Source organism: Mixophyes fleayi, chromosome 10, assembly GCF_038048845.1.
Source record: "Mixophyes fleayi isolate aMixFle1 chromosome 10, aMixFle1.hap1, whole genome shotgun sequence".
NCBI lineage: Eukaryota > Metazoa > Chordata > Amphibia > Anura > Limnodynastidae > Mixophyes > Mixophyes fleayi.
In genome coordinates, this window is record NC_134411.1 from 24868788 (window position 1) to 24892674 (window position 23887).

General features: G+C 42.4%; 2 protein-coding genes across 2 annotated transcripts in view; both read left to right on the plus strand.

Moving 5' to 3' along the window:
- The first annotated feature begins 594 nt into the window (after positions 1 to 594).
- Positions 595 to 18860, plus strand: LOC142103434 (CUB and zona pellucida-like domain-containing protein 1). Its single transcript, XM_075187490.1, has 7 exons — positions 595 to 746; positions 2455 to 2507; positions 5458 to 5627; positions 7498 to 7889; positions 8464 to 8560; positions 16430 to 16622; positions 17664 to 18860. The coding sequence occupies exons 1-7, from the start codon at positions 667 to 669 to the stop codon at positions 17807 to 17809; spliced, it is 1131 nt and encodes a 376-aa protein (XP_075043591.1). The 5' UTR covers positions 595 to 666; the 3' UTR covers positions 17810 to 18860.
- Positions 18861 to 21256: 2396 nt separating this feature from the next.
- The window catches only part of NUP160 (nucleoporin 160), a 40187-nt gene continuing 37556 nt past the window's right edge, over positions 21257 to 23887 (plus strand). Inside the window, exon 1 of the mRNA XM_075188079.1 lies at positions 21257 to 21433. Within this exon, the coding sequence (XP_075044180.1) occupies positions 21337 to 21433 (97 nt within the window). The 5' untranslated portion in view covers positions 21257 to 21336. The remainder of the gene's footprint in view (positions 21434 to 23887) is intronic.

A 23887-nucleotide genomic window follows, 5' to 3' on the forward strand; every position in this document is an offset into this window, starting at 1 on the left:
AACAGAAGGCCAATTGGATCCTTATACCCTGATAATTTAATCATCATCAGCTATTTATATAGCGCCACTAATTCCGCAGCGCTGTACAGAGAACATACTCACATCGGTCCCTGCCCCATTGGAGCTTACAGTCTAAATTCCCTAACATACACACACACACAGAGAGACTAAGGTCAATTTAATAGCAGCCAATTAACCTACTAGTATGTTTTTGGAGTGTGGGAGGAAACTGGAGCACCCGGAGGAAACCCACGCAAATACGGGGAGGACATATAAACTCCACACAGATAAGGCCATGGTCGGGAATTGAACTCATGACATCAGTGCCGTGAGGCAGAAATGCTAACCACTGAGCCACTGTGCTGCTCAGAATGCAAATTTAATACATCCAGTAGCAAAAATCATTTGTAAATTAACTGTTTCACCAAGTTCTAAAATTTTCCATTGGACATTGTCAAGAACTAGCATCTTTAAACTCTTAAAATACAAATTTGCTTATGTTAGAAAAAAAAGAATTAGGGGACACAGAGATAGGGTATAGATGGGAAATGTAACTATCTTTTATTTTATTTTTTATCATTTTGTAGCATAACTGATTTCAGTGTCAGTGGTCCCTCCGGCATAACCAAATCATTAACCTCCGGATCTAAATCCAACAAAATAAGTATGACAGTAGAATGGACACCAGGAGAAAATGACATAGGAGACCATGTACCTTTCTGTTTCGTAGCAGAAACCTCCAACGGGTCAGTATTATGGTGACAGCTGTCCTTTATATGTGATTATCAATGCTTGGTTTTTTTCCACACTCAGAATTGTGTCTCTGTTTATCACACTCACTGATATAACAGATCATGTGATACAGGCCAACCAATCAGAATTTATTTACCTGTTCCAATCGGTCTTTTGTATGTCTATCAGATTTATATTACTGGCACCCTATACCAGTGTTGGCTAACCTGTGACACTCCAGGGGGTAAATGTATTAATGTCCGGATTCTTCAACTCCGGCGTGTTCAGCGTCTTCGGCGATTAAATTTAAAGCGGCGCTGCATTGTAAAGAGAAGTTTCCCTTTACAATGCAGCGCCGCTTTAAATTTAATCGCCGAAGACGCTGAACACGCCGGAGTTGAAGAATCCGGACATTAATACATTTACCTCCAGGTGTTGTGAAACTAGAAGTCCCAGCATACCCTTCCAGCAATAAGCTACTATATATTGGCAAAGCATGGTGGGACTTGTAGTTTCACAACACCTGAAGTGTCAGAGGTGAGCCAACACTGCCCTATACCCTAGCCCGGTGATTCCCAAACTGTGCACCACAACTCCTTGGGGTGCTTCGGCGATCTCACAGGGGTGCTGCGTCCGGGGCCAGTGGTAAGCAAGGCTTGCTTGGTAAATATTTTGGCTTAGGGGTTCTTTGAAAAAATGATGGAGACCCTAAGGGTGTCTTCGAAATGAGAACGTTTCGAACCCACTACTCTAGCCCATCCACTAGCTACATCTCATTAACACAGGCTTTATACACTTCTTGGGCAAAGTGTATTTGTTTCACATTCCCTCCTTTACTTTCTCTTTGATCATGAAAGATAGCACAAACTTTCACATATTGTTCAGGAAAGTGGTCACTCTCAGGCATAGGCCAATAGTGCCATATTTCAGGTGTCACACGGAGGGGGCAGCTGTTTTGCTTAATGGAAGACAATAATACAAAAACTGGATACAGTAGCACAACGCAGCTCATTCAGTAGAATAGTTTACAGAATAAAACTATAACATTGATGTTTGAAGACTACAAATCTCATTCTACCATAAACAAAGTATCATTGCGGACATATTTATATACAATACAGCCAATCACAGGACAGTGCTTAATGTCATCTGACCATCACATCATCATGTTAGATTACTTAACCCGGTGTTTCCCAAACCCAATCCACAGGAAACCCTAACACAGTGCATGTTTTCCATATCTCCTTGCTGGAGCACAGGTGTATTCATTACTGACTGATACATTGTAACAGATACATAGGTGGTATAATTATGTCACTTGTTACCTGGAAAACATGTACTGTTAGGGGTCCTGAGGACTGGGGTTGGGAAACACTAACGTAACCCATTCCTAGCAAAATCAAATTAATGATACTTAAATGATTGAAGGTTAGTTATAAAGCATAAAACGGCCATGGCGAAGCATAAAATCAGTTTAGATCCTGCTAAAGCGCACAGGTTTATGGGGATGGAGGGCACCGTTTGAGCAGAAGTTTGCACAGGCCAATTACTAAGCACCCATTTGCAAGATAAAAGACATTGTTTAATCAAAATGAAGAACTGGAGAGCGCGCATCCAGTACCCCTATAAATGAACTTGTAGTTTATAAGTTTAGCATTGTCTTTCAAGTCTTACTATGCACAATCTGTTTGTTGTATAACATTGTGTGTGATACTCTCATAGGTACCAGTCAGAAATGCGTTGTGTCATTGTAGTGGTTGGACCCAGCAAATTAGGTATGTTACATCCCATCAACTGTAACCTCATTAGGAATTAAACCATTGTATTAGCATTCTGAAAATGTATTCACATACAAAGTAATCCTTCATTCCAGTGCAAAATTAAGGGCCACCTGGGCCTGTAGTTGCAAGTGATTAAGTGCCGCCGAATATAGGTGGGAAATCTGTTTCGGTCTATGCAGATATTATAAATGGTTAAGCCAGCTCCACATTTAGTTGTTTTGGAAAAGAAAATCAGTTCATTCATATATGATTTTCGCCACAGTAGCAATAAACCAAAGGGGGTAGGAGAGGACCCCTTAGGGGTGTAGACTTATAAACACCGGCTGGATACAAGCGGAACATTAAAGGTTAATCTCCAGTAACAGAACAGCCAATGTGTTTTTATAGCTCTGTAATCCACCGTGCTCCAATTCCCTGGGGAAAGTGGTTGGTAAAAATTGAGAGATATTGTAAAATCATTTTATTGAAGCTAAGCATAAACCATATTTCGCAATTTACTTAAGCTGAAAACTTTTAAATTAGCTAAATGGTGGAAACAGGAAGTCTGAGAAGGAGTCATTTCTATGCCAGAGGTCTAAAATGACTACGCCCATCGCGTTTCACCTTGTAGCTCCATCAGGCTTCCATCAGCAATGTTCACACCTAAACGCGCCAGTTCCTCCCGGCTTGGTAATATTCACTGAGTCCCAACTGTGGTGATCATTACAAGGAGAGCTCGGTAAACATTAGATAGTGATGTAAATATGGGTAAAATGGACAATTCTAGCTGGCAAATAATATAAGTAAATGTATTTAATATATAAACAGTAAAATGTAAACAAAATATACAAATTATCATCAATAAATATGACAAAAAAATGTGAAAACTCTTCGTGGTACTCTAATATGCTAAAATTCATTCAAAATTTATTTCAATACAATGTTTACAAGAAGTTCCTAGATACCTAATAATGGTATAAAGTCAGAGCTAGATACATAAATCAACTCTGATACTCCCATATTTTGGAGTCTGTTGGAATAGAAATGTTCAGCCCAATACCTAGGATTGTAAAATGTTCATAATCCAGGTACTCACACTGTCCACGGCATAGAACTGTAGTCTCTCCCCCATTAGTAGAGTCCGCATTTAATGTGCCCTTGTGGTGATGTGGTCCATACAGGTGTAGCCTACACTCCTTTCCTGCTACGGGTACCCATATAGGTCAAAAAAGTGATCTGTGCTAAGAGTGCTGTCTCCGAGCTGGAGAGAGAGTGAGATAATACATTTGATGTATTCTGTCTCCTATATACTTCCTGGGGACATAGTGAAGGGTATCAACATTGGTATTATCATTCCCTCAATGATACCGCACAATGTTTTATTCCCTTTATTCCCTTGAACATAGGGGCTGCTTCCTCAAGTAAAACAGCCTTATACTCTATGTACTATTCCCAAGGTGGGGCAATAAGTTACTTTGATGTGAGGTGCACTATGTATATGATAAAATTTAGACTCTTTTATTGGTATATATTAAAAAGAAAAAGGTTTATTCCAGTCATATAGACACATGTAATTATTAGCCAGCGAAATAAAACTAAAAGGAAAAGGAAATGTTTGTTAAAATGTCAACTACCATAGAATGTGTAGAATTTATCGTAGGTGGGTCATTCCACATCAAATCAACACAGGGTTTCAAAGTGACCATTTCAGATTGTAATGAAATCTGGTATAATAAATGCTGTCATGGGTGTAAAGAAAACCCCCAAATCTAAGGCTGATATGTGCACTGGTTTTGAAGTTTTAAAATTGCATTTGTAGCTGACCTGATTGAGCAAGAGAGTTAGGCAAGGTCTCATTTTAAACCTCTTTTTATGGGCTTTCATATAACATATAACACAGCATTATGCTTCAATAAAAATTACAAAATGTAACATTTTCAAATTCAAAATTTTGATTTTCTCAAAAAGCCATATTTGTAAATTTTTGAAAAACCACTCAAAAATTGTTCTTACTGTTGTTAATAAATTTCCAAAGTTTTACTTTGGGATCATGATGGGATCATCTGCTACAAGAGCTTTCATTTTGAACTGTTTGTTAAAATAATGACAATGAGAACTATCTAGGCCTGTTGTTTACTTTTATCTTCATAAACAATACCTTTGATGTATATTAGGTACAATGTCACATTATGTTAATACTGAAATATTTAAAACATTTGTAATAATTTCATATCTTTCACATATTATAAGAAAGTTTACTATAGATCATTCCCCATCATGCCTTCAGGACCGCACTTGCCATAAAATGCGCCGATATGCCCTCAGATCCCACGTTTACCAAAATTTCCCCACATGCAACCACCTCCTTACTTGCCACTCACACAACCCCATAAGCCACCCCACTCAGACCTCACCCATGCACTGGCGGATCCAGAGGGGGGCGATAGCAGCAATCTTCATACCATTAAATTGTGGTGGAGAGGTCCGATCATCTGGGGAAAGGGGAGTGGCCAACCAGGACCAACCAATCAGAGTGAAGGAGAGGCGCTGTTATGCAAATTTACCACACACCCCCCCCCCCCTAAAAAAAAAGTCTAGGTCTGCCCATGCTTCTCACACCTCCCCACATACCCCCACTCACTGGCTAACTTACAGCCTAAAAATGGCTTTCCCGCTCTGATGAGCTGCGTGAATTCACTGTGCTGTACAGCGGAGGCCACATGGCACAAAAGCTGGCTGCTCCTGTTCAGACTTATTTCCTGCTTGATGAAATAAATCAGAGAATAAGTCAGTGTAAGAGCACAGCCACCACCACACTAGATCCTCGTGAATTGGTTGGCTGTGTATTGTCTTAGACAAAAATACTGCTGCTTCCACTGTTGGTAGCTGTCAGTTCTTTATACCTGGTCAATGACAGGATACTCAGACAGCATTATTTGTCAATACTGTTTCCTTTCCTGTGCAGCAAACACCAGCTTGACATGCCATGAGAACACCATGACTTTAATCATCGAAAAGTCATCTGAAATTGCTGGAATCAACTTCCGCCTGAATGATCCTGAGTGTCTGGTTACCTCAAATGGTACCCATCATATAGCAAGTGTCGGATACAACTCCTGCGGGACAGAGATGAAGGTAACGTAAAAGACTTACATTATTCAGCATGTCTACAGTATAATGTAAAATATAAAAATGTTTAATGTACCTTGATCCCCTCAATATGCCATACCAATTTCATGTGGCTGTAAGGTTAGGGAACGTCCTGGGAAATATACAAGTGGAGGTGTTTCAAAGGTCATAACCTATGGAAATCTTTCCTCCTGATGGCTGGATATCTACAGCGACTTACAGGCAATCTAAGCTGCACAGATATTTTATTTATGCAGACAATTTATTACTGTCATTTATTTCCTCCTTGATTCATGTCTTCGGAACATCCCTTTAACTACTGTGAAATTGGACAGTGTGTAATGTTCAATCCTGTAATCAGCTGATAGTGTACAACCCGATGATATCACTATATCTTTTTGTTTCTCTAATGCATGACCAATGCAGAGACTGAATAAACATGGACTCTCCTTGTTTAAGATGTAAAAGGGAACTTAAAGCAAAAAGTTATGTGAAGCTTGAAATAATAATTTAAAAAATGACTGTTTTATTAACACCTGAATCCATTTTTTAAGCTTTTCCACCAATGAATAGGGTTTTTGAATAATGCTTTAATTAAGGCATGCCAAATCAATATGTGGTTCCCCAGCTGTTGAAAGTAAAGGCTGGCAGGGCATGCTGGGAGTTGTAGTTTCACAACAGCTAGAGAGCCGCAAATTACTTACCTCTGATTTATTGTATGTCAGTTGTTGTTATAAGAAAGAATTGAAAAGCTTTAACTTACTAAAATGTAACAAATAAAAATTGGGCATTTGTGATAATATAGTATATAAGTTGCTTTATTTCACTCATTCACAATCCACGAGCTGCACAAGGCCGAAAGGCCATTGTTTGCAGCACACAGGAAGGAGGACAGATTTTTAAAAAAATTTCCAACCATTGAGGTTGGAATCACCTCATAGGCAGGTCAAAGGATAGGAAATAAGTCAGGCAGGCAGCAAGGTTGTCAAGGAATTGACAAAGTGGACCTGAGGGTCAATAAATGACAGCAACATGATGGCAGAGAGGAGAAAACTGACGGATAGTGTGGATTTTAAAGGAAGAGAAAGAGGGGGGGTCCTGGGGGTATGACTTGGATGGTAGGGAAAATGTAGACTGCTGTGGGAGTCCCCGATACTAGAGAGCCACAGACAGGCCCGGCGCTCCCATTAGGCAAGGTTAGGCAGTTGCCTAGGGCGTCGGTCTCTGGAGGGCGCCACAGAATGAAAATTACTTTAAAACTGTGCGGAGACCGCTGACCTTTCACGGCCGCCGCACAGCATTCATATAAATCCACGGGGAGGGGGGAAGAGGCTATTGCTCACCACCGCCGCCTCTCTGCTCTGTCTCCTCCCCTCCACTCACTGACTGTCGGGCCGTGACATCATCATCACGGCCCGACAGTGTCAGTGAGTGGAGGGGAGCAGACGAAGCAGAGAGGCGGCGTGTTGGGGCAAGGTAAGGAAAGACGGGGAGGAGGGAGGAGGGCGCCGATTTTCAAAGTGTTCCTGCGGAGGTGGGGGGGGGCGTGGCGCCGATTTTTGCGCGGGGGGGGCGCCGATTTTGACAAAGTGCCTAGGGCGCCATGGACCCTAGCACTGGCCCTGGCCACAGAGATGTTGTGCAGAGGAGGTAAGCCAAGTTTCTGAAATGAGAAGGAGGTTGAGGAGTATCACTCAAATACAATTTTTAGAATTTATAGTGCCAATTAAGTTTTTTCGGAGTCATTTTTTTTTAAAGGTTAATCCCTACAAAGTCAGCCCTAATGTATTGCAGAATGCATAGCATGAAAACAACAGTGATATGTTATATGTAACCGCTTAAAAATAACTCCCTTTATTTTTCATTTTTTTGGCAGGAAACAGAGCATGATATTGTATTTATAAACCAGGTCAGCTCCTTCGTCGCCGCTAATGTCATTACCAGGAAACAGGGAATTGCAATTCCCTTTAATTGCTCCTTCCCAAAAAAGAGCAGGTTATCTGCTTCGTTCCGTGCCCATAAATCAGATTATGTGTTCGCAGAGGCCGGGTTTGGCAATTTCAGCTACAAATTCCAGTTCTATACAGACGATCGGTTTCTAGAGGTAGAAACACAGTATCCTGTGGAAGTCACATTACGGGAATTACTCCACATGGAGATTCAAGTGGCTTCTTCTGTGCCCAACGTCCAGTTATTTGTTGAGTCCTGCAGGGCCACACCACATGATGATCCCAATGATCCGGTGTTCTACGACATCATCGAAAATGGGTAAATGTATTCAATTAGTTTTCTACCAGAGATATATTATCTCTCTCTCTCTCTCTCTCTCTCTCTCTATATATATATATATATATATATATTACTTTTATCTTTTTATTACAAAAAACCACTTGAATTTTGCAGCAGTTCTGAGCTGGCAACGATCAATCCTGATCCCATACTTATAGTGCACCTCCAATGGAAGTTCAAGCTTCAGACTCCAATGTAATAAAGGACATTCTTATCTCCCTTCAATGATGAATAATTTAAGCAATATAAGAGTCTAAACCAAGAAGTATTTTCTGAGAAAAACATAAAAAATGTATTTAATGCAAAGGGTGGTAGTAAAGTGTTAGGATCTTGGACTATGAAGTGACGGTTACACGTTTGCACAATGCGTCTTGTCAGATTATTCTGCCTTCCGCATCTCTAGTTTGCGGCTTCATCTCCCAAGAGCAGAGAGTAGGTGTGAGCCTTGATATGTGCTGGACGGACCATCTAAGCAACACGGTACAAGGTCCAATGCAATTTTCATTATTATATGAATTCTGGGATTGTGTTAGTTACATTATTCATGTTGCAGGTGCACAAATGATGATACTTTTGTGGTTTATCCTGGAACAAGTACACAGTACAGATTCGCAATGGAGACATTTGCATTTATTGGAAGCTATGAAGAAGTGAGTACATTTCAATTTGTGGGATTTAGTTGATACATGTAAATCTCAGGATTCACTGATTATCTACCTGTATATAAGTATTGTTCTGCATGTCTTAAATGCCCTACGACATCATGCAACAACACAGATGCCTTCTTATATGCACAACCTTCATACTTCCCTGATTGATTAAATATCTCATCCCACATAGCCTTGCTGTAATGGATCTTGATCATACTTACACACATCTTGCACCTATACTGAAGTAGTGATAATCACTCAGCCCATCATCCTGTGCCCTGTAATCACTAAGCATTTTTCCAAACACACATATGGGTATTCCCTTACAAACAGTGACACTGTCCACAAACAGACTTCAATGCTTGTATTGTACCAAAGTGTTTGTTACGATTTTGATGCCTTAGTCAGTATTAGCACAGGCTTACCTAGGGCGCGGAGTCTAACGGCCTTCCGGTCTTCACCAAGAACCACCGCAAGGTAGTGTGGGCTTAGCTGCCGAAGAACCGCAGGTCGCGGCCCCCAGATTAGCCTACTGACATAAGGGAGAAAGTTCTAAGTGATGGCAGGCAGACAAGAAAATAGACAATGCGGTGCAAGTACAGGCACTAACCGTTAATTCCAGGCGTAGTAGGTCTGGAACAGTAACCGGTAGATGCACGGAGGCAATGGGTGCGTGGCAGGATCCAGAGAATAGTTGGTAACACAGCCGGGTCGGTACACAGAAGGTATCAGGTATACGGTGCCAGAGGGAGATCCAGAGAATAGTTGGTAACACAGCCGGGTCGGTACACAGAAGGTATCAGGTATACGGTGCCAGAGGAAGATCCAGAGAATAGTTGGTAACACAGCCGAGTCGGTACACAGAAGGTATCAGGTATGCGGTGCCAGAGGGAGATCCAGAGAATAGTTGGTAACACAGCCGAGTCGGTACACAGAAGATAGTCCAGTTGCGTAGTGCCAGGGATAAGCCAAAGAATAGTCAGGTCACAGCCAGGTAGGTACACAGGAGTAGGAGGAATAGAGGGGTTAACAGGGAGCAGGTTCACAGGAGTCAGGACACAGGAACTGTAGCCAGGAACAGGAAACACATTGCTCTGACACAGGCAGCGTGTCAGAGCAGGGGAGATATAGGAGTTTGAATTCCCCGCCCAGGAGTCACATGATCAGCAGCAGAGAGAACCCGGAAGTGCGGCAGCGCTAACAGAAGAAGCGCTGAAGAGATGGACACCGCTGTCAGCTCCCACTGACAGCGCAGCGGAACGGGAACAAGGTAAGTTCCTAACAGTACCCCCCCCTTCAGGGGTGGCCTCCGGACAACCTATAAGGCTTTAGAGGGAACTTGGTATGGAATTTCTTCAACAAACTCGGAGCATGAAGGTCTCGTGCAGGAATCCAAGAACGCTCTTCAGGACCGTAACCTTTCCAGTCAACCAGGAACTGCAAGGAACCTCTGGAAATCCGAGAATCTAGAATCTCCTTCACCTCAAATTCCTGATCTGGTGCAGAAATAGCAGCAGGAGGTCTTCTTGAAGAGAAGAATTTGTTAACAACAAGTGGTTTGAGAAGGGAAATGTGGAAGACATTGGGAATCCTCAAGGTAGGGGGTAATTTTAATCTAAAGGCCACCGGATTAATGACCTCAATGATCTTGAAGGGACCGATAAATCGGGGAGCGAATTTCCTAGAAGGAACCAACAAGCGAAGATTCTTTGTAGACAACCACACTTTGTCACCAGGAGTAAGTAGTGGAAACGGTCTTCTTCTTTTGTCAAATGCTTTTTTACTGATGGCAGAGGTGTGAAGTAATTTGCGTTTGATAAGATCCCACCTAGACGAGAAGTCCGATAGAAGGGAATCCACTGCAGGAACCCCAGAAGCGGTTAACTCTTTGAAGGGTGGAACTTTAGGATGAAATCCCTGAAGAGCAAAAAAGGGAGAAATGGAGGTAGAGTCATGTGAATTATTATTGTGGGCGAATTCTGCCCAAGGTAATAAATCAACCCAATCATCATGTTTAGCTGAAATGAAACATCTGAGGAATTTCTCCAATTCTTGATTCGTCCTTTCCGTGAGACCATTACTTTGCGGATGATATGCAGAAGAGAAATTTAACTTAATTCCACAAAGACGAGAAAAGGCCCTCCAAAATCTTGCCACGAACTGAGTTCCTCGATCAGAAACGATAATATCTGGACAGCCATGTAGGCGGAAAATTTCTTTAATGAAGAGTTGAGCCAGAATAGGAGCAGAAGAGAGACCTTTTAATGCCACAAAATGAGCGGCTCGGGAAAGGCGATCGGTGACCACCCACACTACTGAGAACCCTCTGGAGGAGGGTAAATCTGTGATAAAATCCATGGAGAGATGACTCCAAGGTCGATCCGGAATTGGCAGAGGCTGCAGCAGACCGTATGGAGCTTGACGAGGAACTTTATTCTGAGCGCAAGTGGAACACGCCGTCACAAACTGTCGAACGTCCGAACGGATAGCCGGCCACCAATAACTACGGGAGATAAATTCCAAGGTCTTCTTTATACCGGCATGACCAGAAAAACGGGAGGCATGAGCCCATTTAAGGAGTTTAGTTTGGAGATGTGGAGGAACCAAAGTCTTCCCGTGAGGAATGATCACCCGAGTAGGAGTAGTAGCCAAAATACATTCTGGATCTAGAATAGACCTAACACTCTCTTCTTCGGTATCCATAGAATCAAAGGAACGAGAGAGAGCATCAGCCTTCATGTTCTTGGACCCTGGTCTGAAGGTAATGATCATATTGAATCGTGAAAAAAATAAAGACCATCTGGCCTGACGGGGATTGAGGCAGGATGCAGTTTGTAGATAAAGCAGGTTCTTGTGATCCGTAAAAATAGTAACAGGAAATCTGGCTCCCTCCAAATGATGTCTCCAGGCCTCCAAGGCCAATTTGATAGCAAGTAGTTCTCTGTCTCCAATGCCGTAGTTTTTTTCGGTGGATGAGAATTTACGAGAAAAGAAGCCACAGGGAGAAAACTTTCCAGTAGAATTCTTCTGAGACAAAATAGCTCCTACTCCAGTGGAGGATGCGTCAACTTCGAGAAAAAAGGGGAAGGAAGAATCTGGCTGTTGAAGAATAGGTGCCGATATGAAGGCTTCTTTAAGATACTTCAAGGCCTCTACCGCCTCTGGTGGCCAGGTCTTAGCGTTGGCAGATTTCTTGGTCAGGGAAGTGATGGGTGCAATAACAGACGAAAACCCTTTGATAAAGTGGCGGTAATAATTAGAGAACCCAATAAAACGCTGGATGGCCTTAAGTCCAACCGGTTGGGGCCAATCAGAAATTGCCTTTAATTTCTCAGGGTCCATACGTAATCCGGAGCCAGAAACCACGTGACCAAGAAAAGGAAGATGCGTTTTTTCAAAGACACACTTGTCCACATTACAGTACAGATGATGCGACCGAAGGCGTTGAAGAATCAAGGAGACATGATGGCGATGAGTAATAATATCAGGTGAAAAAATAAGAATATCGTCTAGGTAGATGACAACAAATTGATACAGGAAATCCTGAAAAACTTCGTTAATGAAATTTTGAAAAACCGCAGGAGCGTTACAAAGTCCAAATGGCATGACAAGATACTCAAAATGCCCATCGTGCGTATTGAACGCCGTCTTTCATTAATCCCCTTGTTTAATACGGATAAGGTTGTAGGCCCCTTTCAAATCCAGTTTAGAAAAAATTGAAGCTCCCTTGATCCTATCAAAGAGTTCAGAGATTAATGGTAAGGGGTACCTATTCTTTTTCGTTATGGCGTTGAGGCCACGGTAGTCTATGCAAGGACGCAATCCGCCGTCCTTCTTTTTTACGAAAAAGAACCCTGCTCCTGCTGGTGACGAGGATTTCCGGATAAAACCCCTGTTTAAATTCTCCTTAATATATAGGGACATGGCCTCTGATTCGGGTAGAGATAATGGAAATACCCGTCCTCTAGGTGGTATCTTATCCGGCAACAATTCAATGGAGCAATCCCAAGGTCTATGAGGGGGTAACTTGGAAGCCTCCTTTTCACAAAAGACATCAGAAAACGAATGATATTGAGGAGGAATACCGGAGGGTGTTGGAAGACAGCCCATAGCGGGTCTATGAATCCTGGGAAGACATCGGGAATGACACTCTGAACCCCATGCAAGAACTTCCGGTTTCTGCCAATCTAAAGTGGGGGAGTGAAGTCTGAGCCAAGGTAGGCCTAAGATCAACGGGTTGATAGCCTTTGGAATGACTAAGAAGGAGATTTCCTCAGTGTGTAAGGCTCCAATGCGTAGAGACATGTTGACAGTTCTGTTCTTAATGGATCCTCCAATGATACGACTGCCATCTATAGCTGTAATGGCAATAGGTGGATCTAAGGGTTGCCTAGGCAATGATAACCGCTCTACAATGTCAGCTCGTAAAAAGTTCCCCGCTGCACCGGAGTCAATAAGCGCTGGAAGAGACAATTGTTTATCAGTATATTGCAGAATAACTTGGATAGAAAAACTAGAATCCATAGGAGAGAGAATGTTCATACCTAACTTAGTCTCTCCGTCATCAGTTAGGTCCGATCGTTTCCCGGGCGCTTCCCACATTGACTCAGGACATGACCGGGTTCCCCGCAATAAAGGCATAAACGATTCTTGAACCGCCTCTCTCTTTCCTCCTGGGATAAACGTGCTCTTCCCAACTGCATAGGCTCTTCCTCCGGTGTAATAGGACTTTGGAAGCGAGGAGCCAAACGGAAAGTAGATCGACGGGAACCCTCTCTCTCCTGAGTGCGTTCACGGAAATGTATATCAATCTGGTTACAGAGAGAGATCAAAGCATCCAGGGTAGTGGGTAACTCTCGGGCTGCTAGCTCATCCTTAATACGATCGGACAAGCCTTGCCAAAATGTGGCCACTAAAGCTTCATTGTTCCAACGAAGTTCGGCTGCCATAGTGCGAAATTGAAGGGCATACTGGCCCAGAGTAAGGGTACCCTGGCGCAGACGGAGGAGTCCAGAAGCTGCACTGGAGACTCGTCCGGGTTCATCAAAGATGCGTCTGAAGGTTTCCAAGAAAGTGGCACAATTATGGAGAATGGGGTCATCATGTTCCCAGAGAGGAGAAGCCCAGGCAAGCGCTTGACCAGACAATAAGGAAATAATATAAGCGACTTTAGTTTTCTGTGTGGGAAAGTTTCCGGGCAAAAGTTCGAATTGAATAGCACACTGGTTCAAGAAGCCTCGGCATTCCTTAGGATCCCCATTGAACTTGGGTGGGTTAGGTATGCGGAGTTGAGAGGTGGTGGGAGCAGATACAGCTGAACCGCTTGGAGCGGGGGCAGGCTGTGGGGCCAGAGCAGGTGGAGGATTAGGAGCTGCCACCTGAGCTGCTTGGAGCGTATCCAACCTGTTAGACAGAGTCTGCAGAATCTGTAATAACTGTTCTTGATTTTTCCCCTGTTCCTCAACCTGAGCCGCTAAGTTATCCAGAAGTACTCTCGCAGTGGGATTCCCTGTCGCTTCCATCAGTTAGATAAGGGGTCAGAGCAAACTGTTACGATTTTGATGCCTTAGTCAGTATTAGCACAGGCTTACCTAGGGTGCGGAGTCTAACGGCCTTCCGGTCTTCACCAAGAACCACCGCAAGGTAGTGTGGGCTTAGCTGCCGAAGAACCGCAGGTCGCGGCCCCCAGATTAGCCTACTGACGTAAGGGAGAAAGTTCTAAGTGATGGCAGGCAGACAAGAAAATAGACAATGCGGTGCAAGTACAGGCACTAACCGTTAATTCCAGGCGTAGTAGGTCTGGAACAGTAACCGGTAGATGCACAGAGGCAATGGGTGCGTGGCAGGATCCAGAGAATAGTTGGTAACACAGCCGGGTCGGTACACAGAAGGTATCAGGTATACGGTGCCAGAGGGAGATCCAGAGAATAGTTGGTAACACAGCCGGGTCGGTACACAGAAGGTATCAGGTATACGGTGCCAGAGGGAGATCCAGAGAATAGTTGGTAACACAGCCGAGTCGGTACACAGAAGGTATCAGGTATGCGGTGCCAGAGGGAGATCCAGAGAATAGTTGGTAACACAGCCGAGTCGGTACACAGAAGATAGTCCAGTTGCGTAGTGCCAGGGATAAGCCAAAGAATAGTCAGGTCACAGCCAGGTAGGTACACAGGAGTAGGAGGAATAGAGGGGTTAACAGGGAGCAGGTTCACAGGAGTCAGGACACAGGAACTGTAGCCAGGAACAGGAAACACATTGCTCTGACACAGGCAGCGTGTCAGAGCAGGGGAGATATAAGAGTTTGAATTCCCCGCCCAGGAGTCACATGATCAGCAGCAGAGAGAACCCGGAAGTGCGGCAGCGCTAACAGAAGAAGAGCTGAAGAGATGGACACCGCTGTCAGCTCCCACTGACAGCGCAGCGGAACGGGAACAAGGTAAGTTCCTAACAGTGTTTATATTAACAATGAGATTCTTCTCCCACTGACTTCTGTAACTGCATTTATATATGTAACTGGAGAACAAATCTTTAGCCTTTTTAATGTTAGTAGGTTAAATATGAGTTGTTTGTATGAGGTGATTCTATGTAGTCCCTTTATAAATAAAAGATAATATTATTTTTATCATTGTTTATTTATGAGGTGTCACAAAGGGTCCGCAGAGCTGTACATTGAGGGTACAATAAAACAATGCAAGGCAAAAACAGTGCACAACAAAAAAGGCAAAACTGTAGAGTACACAGTAAATGAATAGCTAAGCCATCAGTGCTTGGCGGCAGGGCCGGATTAAGGGAATGGAGGCCCCTGGGCTAAGGGGGCCTCCATTCCCCCGTGAGGCCCCCAATGTGAGCCGCCCGCCGCTCCCCCTGTGAGGCCCCCCCCCCCCCAAGCACTTACCTGTCAGTGTAGTCCTCCTTCCGTGGCGCGCTGTAAGCTCCTTACTGAGGAGATCTCGCGAGAGTTTGTAAGCAAATTACTGAGCGGCGCTGAGGATGGAGGACTGCACTGACAGTGCTCAGCAGCATTGATCAGGATGGAGGCGCCCCCGCCCCCGGACCGATCAATAATGCTGCTGAGGACTTTGAAGGGCCCCCTGGATGCCCGAGGCCCCTGGGCTATAGCCCAGTTAGCCCTAGGGTTAATCCGGCCCCTCCTTGGCGGGAAGAGCCCTTTTGACTAGAGGTGGGGTAGCAAATGATCACTATGTGGGTATGTAACTAGGAGTGTTGCACAGGGTCAGGGTCACTTGTTGAGGATAGAAGGGAAGACACAGGTGAGTTGGAGGCATTAGGTAGTGAGAGGAGGAGGACACGAGAAAAGAGGACCCTGCTTGTTGGAGCCTACAAACGAGGGGGAGAGATAGACAAGTAGGGCACAGAAGGAATAGGATAGTGTGAAGAGACACATATTATAAAGTCAGTCATTGGGGCCTGGTTATCGAGTGCATATGAATTGATGGATGATATGCGATTGCAAAAGGCGCTTGTTGTCTCTGATATATATGAGCTATAAGGCCAAGGAACCTGTTCTCAAAAAATATACATCAGCTGTTTCGGAGCTATGGATATCTATTTTTCATCTCTGTCATACAAGGAATAAAATGTCAAAGTCTGTTCCTCTCAGGGTAACAGGAAAGAGGAATATGGTTGAATCTGTGCTTTGTATTAATTTAGGATCACACACACTAGGTAGGACAAAAGTGAAAAAAAACATCAAGGTGTATCTATCGCTAACCCAAAAAGACTACTGAGATTTTAAACTGCACAATGCTGTTTCCATTTATATATATATATATATATATATATATATATATATATATGTTAACGATAATAATAATAATAATAATAATAATAATGTTCTTGCACCATCAGGTTTATATAAGTTGCACCGTAATCCTGTGTAAGACGGGGGACTCAAATACTCGTTGCAACCAAGGATGTGTAAGAAAATCATTGGCAGACTCTGATAAGCAGAGACACAGGAGATCATTAGTGTCTGAGACTCAGCAACACTTCATCTCCCAGGGTCCTCTGAGAATGAAGAGACAATCTCCCAGTAATGCAGGTGAGGACATTCCCCAAATATCAATATATGGTCATTTATAAATAAAAATGTTCTATATATCTCCAGTCTCAGGGGTAATATTATGGAAAGATGAAGGGTAGCGCATACGTAGATAGGTGAGGATAAAGTGGATAGTGGAAGGGGGTTTATGAACAGGTGGATTTGTCCAGTCAGTACAAACGTGTTACCTTTATAATTTTGCAGATAGAGGGGACACAGCCAGGCACCCATAATCTCCCTGAATGTTTAAATACTCCACTATAGTGGTCCTGTTTTCATCCGTTTATCTAGTTTCATTGCTTCACTTTTTTTTCCTTTTTATATGCTTATTTTTTCTTATGTACATGTCTAAAGTAGATATTAAGATGTTAATGTGTAATAATAATTAAATTTGCCCCATCTCTACCTGCTCCCCAGACCCTCCTGTTAATCCTACTCATGGCAGACAATCCTTTCACAACAGTGGTAACATTCCAGCATGTTATAAGTGGGTAGGAGGTGATATGATGTCATTTAGTGGCAGCGCCAGATACAAATATATGGACAGAGCAGAAAACCTCTACGCTTATTTATTGTTTATTGATACAGTGCCAATATATTACACAGCACATATTTATCAATCACAACAGTCCCTGCCCCACTGGAGTTTACAGTCTAAATTCCCTAACACACAAGAAGACACACTAGGGTCCATTTTAGTCAGCAGTCAATTAACCTATCATGTATGTCCTTGGTGTGTGAAAGAGAACTCCCACATAAACACGGGGAGAACAGACAAACCCCACACAGATAAAGCCATGGTCGGGAATTAAACTCATGGTCGGGAATAAACCTCAGTGCTGTGAGGCAGAAGTGCTAACCACTGAGCCACCGTGCTGCCATGAAAGCATCTCTGTCATATATCTATTCCCCTGTACTATACACAATTCAGTTTGAGGATGAGGTTCGTACGGGTGATTGAGGTTGAAGTGCCTTAAAATTAGGACCATGATATCCCTGCACTGTATATTCTCATTTCTCTTATCTTTCTTCCAAATATAGAAGAAGCCACCTCTCTAAATATGAATACTCTGGTGATTGCGCTATCAGGAGTGGTCATCGTTGCACTGATCGCAGTAACAGTACAGATGTATATGAAGAAAGCCAGGACCATGGATTATAAGAGGCTCGAAACACAAGACTTCTGATTTTATGGCAACATAAGAACCCTAACTTCAATTTCAATCTAATACAGATAAATAAGGAATCATTAATGTTATTCACAGCCAAACATTTGACTGAGCATCATGGGTATAACGATTGGTCTTACTGTATCTGAAAAACTTTGAGCTAAGTTTTAGTAGCATTTTGTTACCAGCATATAGACATGGATGAACGTATGTGAATCACTTTTAACAATTCAAGTTATCATTATTGAAATGTATCCTGTTTGCTACATCTAAACATCTTAGCAAAGAAGAAACATTCATGATACATTGTATTATTGGCTGCTTATACAAATAATACAAGGTTTTAAGGTAGTGTGGCTCTAAACAAGAGAAGGACAAACTCATTTAGAATTTAGGAGCCTGACAGACAAATCTAGAAGCCAAGAGGATCCCTAATGAAGCCAGGGAAGATATGTATCCATTGGAACTTAAGTGACAACACTCATATTTTTAGGCACATTGGCCATGTGACTCCTGGTATTTGTCTAACACTACTTTAAATTACAGTATAGAGTAACTTTGGGTACGCTGTGCCCAGGGGAGGGCTGGTTAACTTCAACCTAAGGGGGCGAGACTCAGCTCAGCAGCCTATTAGAAATGTTTTAAAGGAAAATAAATCCATGTAGCCCAGTGACCCAGCCCAAGGTACCCCACTATGGGACTGGCCTGAGGGACCCCTCAGCCCAGCCAGCTCCTGACTGTGCCTATATCCATGGGGTAATTTATGTCACATAATATTACAGGTTTTAGGATTGGGATTTGATGGTCATCCTAGTTTTCTCAAGTTTAAAGTAAACCTCCAGGCAAGAAAAAATGAACTCTGGTAATCCAATGCCCAGGAGAATCTCTCCGTGGCATAGGTGTAGGCTGCACATAGGCTACAGTAAATATTATAAACACAGCTGATTGGACAGCTGTCACGGCTTGTCCAATCAGTTGAAGTGACATCTGTTGATTCCGCCTGTGCACATTTACACTTCTCCTTGTTTGTCAGATATTTGACCCATATGGTTTTGCTACGGTAACTGAATAATATTTAAAATATTCACACATTTTAGTCTGGTCAATGAATCACATTTAAACCCAGACTGATCATTTACTTTTCTTTTACTAATTATGTTTAATAAAGTGCAATGAAATGGCATTTTTGAAGTACGTGTTATTTAGTTTGATAGAACTTTACTTGTGAAAAACAAAAAAAATACAAAGTATTCTCTCAAGCTCTAAAACTAACTATGGGACTGTGACTTCTTATCTTTCAAAATTAAATTAAATAAATTATCTAGGACTACAGGATTTGATACACAAGGTCAGACACATGTCTGAAATTAAATACACAGGCACCCAAGGGTGGTACAACAGAATGGATAAATTACAAGCTCAAAAAGAAGAAATGTGCCTGTAATTTATCCTCAGTGACCAAAAGTAACACAACAATATATTTACTTAATACATTTAAAAAAATCAACACAATAAATGGTAAAAAAAACAACAACTCATCATTATGGCGAGAAAAATTATTGGACCTTTAATGCATGATTTCAGCAAAGCCTTGAAAGAAAAATGGAAAATGAATGTCCCATCCAGTCCATTTAAAAATAAATAAATAAGTAAAAATAAATGTAGAATCATGAGAATGATATTCACAAATTGGTGGTTGCTACATCATGATGGAATGTTATAACCCTAAATGTATTACAGCATGAATCAGTTGTAACTCTACCAACACAACTGATATTAATGTTATAACAAATAATATAATAAACAATGACAGAAGGGAAGGGAAGGTTTCTATTAGCAAGGCAAGGAAAGGGTGGTATGAGGGTAGTGGGAAGCTCATTGGGACACCTATCATCTTGTATAACAGTAAACAGTGGGACAAGCTAAGGTTATGACTTATCTTGAACAAGGTATGATTTGTTAACACAACATGACATTCTTAGGTTTAGTATAGAAGAAAAAGTTTTTCAATTATTAACTAAATAAAATGCAAATAAATTACAATAGTGCAAATCGTAGTTGATTCCATAAAATTACAGTATGTTAGGCACTGGGCTGTAATGGGAAGCCTAACGAAACAGCCAGGTAATCTCCCGATTTTATGATGCCATGCACACAATCACAGCCTTTTTGGCATTGCTAAAACCTCCAAAGAGGGACTTCTTGTATTTTCTAATGGTAATTTTTCGTCAAATTTATCAGCACAAATGTCGGATCCTGTGGAACAACATAATTTAAAATAACTTTAGTAAATCTGAATAATTCCTTACCAAAAGGTTCTAATTATGAGCACAGCCACCAAATGTGTAAGTAGCTACCTATTGCATGGTTACATCTTCAACACACACCAGTAGTCCCTGGGTACATTTTGTGTAGTAGGCTTGGATGCCTTAACCAGCGTGCCAAGATCTTGAATTGTATCTTTACTACTGAAGCACTTATTGAACATCTGTGTGTAATATTAAAGATTTTCTATCAATCCTCTTCTCTAATATCTCTGTTCCAAGTTCCTATCTCATGTCTTTGTGAAGTGGGGTAGGGAGCCAAACACATTTTCTACAATTAGTTATAAAGCGTGGAAATTGTGTGGGTGGGGGCACAAATGGCTTCAAACAAGGTCAGTTCTCTTTAGGCTACTTTGACTTGTTTGAAGGAGTTAAAATAGCGGCAAATCTGTAATATTCACAGATATACCTGTACGAGGGAGTTCCCATTTTGTTTGAATCTCAGAAAATGGACGGAAGACCACTGAACTGACCAGATAGCCCATGGGGTAGGCGACCCCTGCCAAAGTCTAAACATGAAATGCTGGAAGACAAGTCCCAAGGTACAAATAGGTGTTGGCCAGATTTTATGTTAACTTAACAGGGATATTTGTGAGGTTAAAGATCTCAACTATTTCCAGCATGTTAAAGTAGTTGATATCAGATGATGGATTGGAGGTAGGCTTGGTAATCATAGTGCCTTTCATACAATAGGACTAATCAAGCCATCTAGTGGGAATATTTATTGGTAGAGTCTGCAATAGATAGAATTTTTTTTATTGAAGAACTTCAGACATGTACATAATAAGAAGCATTTGTAATCAAAGGATTTCCACACATAGATTTAATTTAAAAGCAACTATTGGTGAAATAAAGAGGTTCCTGGCAGAGAAACTACAAGTCTGTCTCGGCCGTTCTTTCATAAGTGATATTGTCCGGAATTGTATACCAGCACTCAGCATGGCCGACTCGGAATCCCACCTTATAATCAAACAACCCAGTGTCCGGGAGTGTACAGTATTCCAGCACTAAACATGGCCGATGGAATCCGACCTCATGGTCAAACACTCCAGTGGTCGGGAGTGTATATTATGCCAGCACTAAACATGGCCGACTCGGAATCAACGTCATGAGGAAACTCCTCAGCGTTCTTTTCACCACTGTCATTTTCAAGTGAAACATTGGGCGGCAAGTTCCTATGTTCCGCCCACCGCCAAGCAGCGCGCCTCCCGGACGGGGAACATGGCGGCCTCTGTAGTTCTGGAACGGAGCTTTACGGAACTAAGCGGAGCCGAGAGGGAAATTAGAAGGAATGTCCGGGATCTCACACTTAGCCCTGGTATGAGCTGTCACCGATGGCCTGGCATTGTCCTGGTCCATCAGGGTTATTGGGAGGCTGAACTTGGCCTGTGTGCACTCAGCACTGCTAACTCCTTACAGCTACAATGTGGCATGCTTAGCCCCCTGTGTAAGGCACAGTGTGGCATGCTTAGCCCCCTGTGTAAGGCACAGTGTGGCATGCTTAGCCCCCTGTGTAAGGCACAGTGTGGCATGCTTAGACCCCTGTGTAAGGCACAGTGTGGCATGCTTAGCCCCCTGTGTAAGGCACAGTGTACTCTGCTAAGCTGGGGGTGCTTAGCAGAGTACACCTAGGGCACCTGTAGCTAAAGTGTGCCCACTGCTAATCCCCCCATACATACACACGTACCCCCTGTAGCCGCAGGGTGCCCTTTTTGGTCTCATCTGTGTGCATGTTGAAATGCAAATAAAATGCATATTGCATTATGAAACATTTCTTTTGTGACAAAATGCATCTGGCAAAAGCATGCAAAAAAGCTATGTTACTGCATATTATTGATAGCATTTGTTTTAAAATGTGCTGCAGAATGTGAGTTTTCAACTGTATTAATGATTAAATGGAACATGGAGCATTATTAAAAACAATTCAATGCATTTGTAATGCAGGATGAACGCATGTAAACTAATGTGAAAATAAAAATCATTGCACCAAATGACATAAAAATGTATTTTGTCAAACGTGCATTGTTTTTGGAATTTTAGTGCCCTTGTTTGTATAGCCATACTCCAGCTGTGGTCCTTGTTGGTAACAGTGATTTTTCTTGCCCTGTGATGGAGATTCTGCATAATCCTATATACTTCAAATGACTGCATTTTGCACCTTGTTTGTGTGCCCATTTTTATAGACAGATACTGCACCCATTTTATTACTAGTTATTTAAATAGCACAATTACATTATGCAGTTCTGTACAGAGAATATGTAATCATTCACATCTGCCCCTGACCCTTTGGACCTATGATGCACTGAAGGGTTAAAGCAGTGTTTCTAACAACTGAATTAGTAGAAAAAAATAATACAAAAGGATAATTAGTACTATTTTTTTTTTTTTATAGCAGTTTGAGTCAATGTAAAATAATCAAATGTATAGTATACACTGTTGTGAGCTGCGCTGTATCATATTGAAAAATTGACCTCAGTGTACACAGTTCTTTTATGCTGTCTAGTAATTTAAATTATATGCGCCTGTTAATAGGAGGTGATCCTGACATATCTCAAAATGCTGTGGCATATTTGGTGACCATAATAAAAATTTCTTGTATATTAAAGTGGTACTTTGAAAATGTGAGCTAAAACAAATATGACGCTAATCTGGTGAATTGTGCTTTATTATTGTTGTGGCTCATTAAGTTAAGGCTACTCCTAGGGTAACTAGCGACCTAAAACCTGTATCTGTATCACTCAAGTCAGTATCCGTATTGCCTCTTAAGAATTTAATTTAAACAATTTAAATACGTTTCTGGAATCCCCACGGCCCTCAAGCTTTCCGTAAGCTGCATACGTCCGCTCATAATCTCTTAGCTGTCTCTGATTTAGAGGCGTCTTCTGTGGAAGAAGTAGTATTTGAAGACTCTTGACTCCTCTCAGATTGTGGACTTAGAGGAATCTTGTAGGGGTCAGGGAGTGGAGGATTTGGTCCTAGCCGTACGTTAGGCCTTGGATTTATTAGACTTGGGCAATACTAAAGTGCCTGAACCCGGGTTATTCAAGCGATAGAAGAAGCAGGTAGTCTGCTTCTCTCCTTCCGCTGAGCTGACTGAACCTGAAACAGAAAAATTGTGATACTGCGCCGGTTTCCTAGCCTCTATCCTTTTACAGGTGGCTGGAGCAAGTGCCTAAGCTGGATACACCAGTCGCACGTTTGGCTCGAAATACCACTCTTCCTGTACCTGGCTCGGGTTCACTTAATGATGACCCCAACCTAAGGTAGAGAGCTTCTTGAAGTCCATTTATGTGGCAGCAGGTACTTCACTTTGGCCCATTTTCTCTTCCGCTTGGGTGGTTAGGGTGATGGAGACCTGGTCGGACTGGCTTGCAGAGGGTCTGCAGATTTCTGAATTGCTTCCTCTGTCACTACATATGAAGGAAGCCTCAGGGTACCCCTATGAGGCAGGTCAGAATGCAGCCTCCATTTCTTCCTATGTGTCGGCATCAGCCATTGCAGCCAGGAGGACTCTGGTTGTCTTCCGGGGATGCTGACGCAGAATAAAAGTCCATTGAATCTCTTCCTTATGCAGGTCCTGTTCTTTTTGGTTTGGAGCTGGATGTCATTATATGCCAAGCTACGTGAGGTAAGAGAATCTTTCTTCCCTGTTAATATTCACAAACCAAAAGGACCTCGTTTTGCATCCTTTCGTCAGCCCTTTCAAGGTGACTCTACCACCCGTGGGCAGTGGACACCTGCTGTTGTTCCGGGACCAATGGGCGGCTTCCTC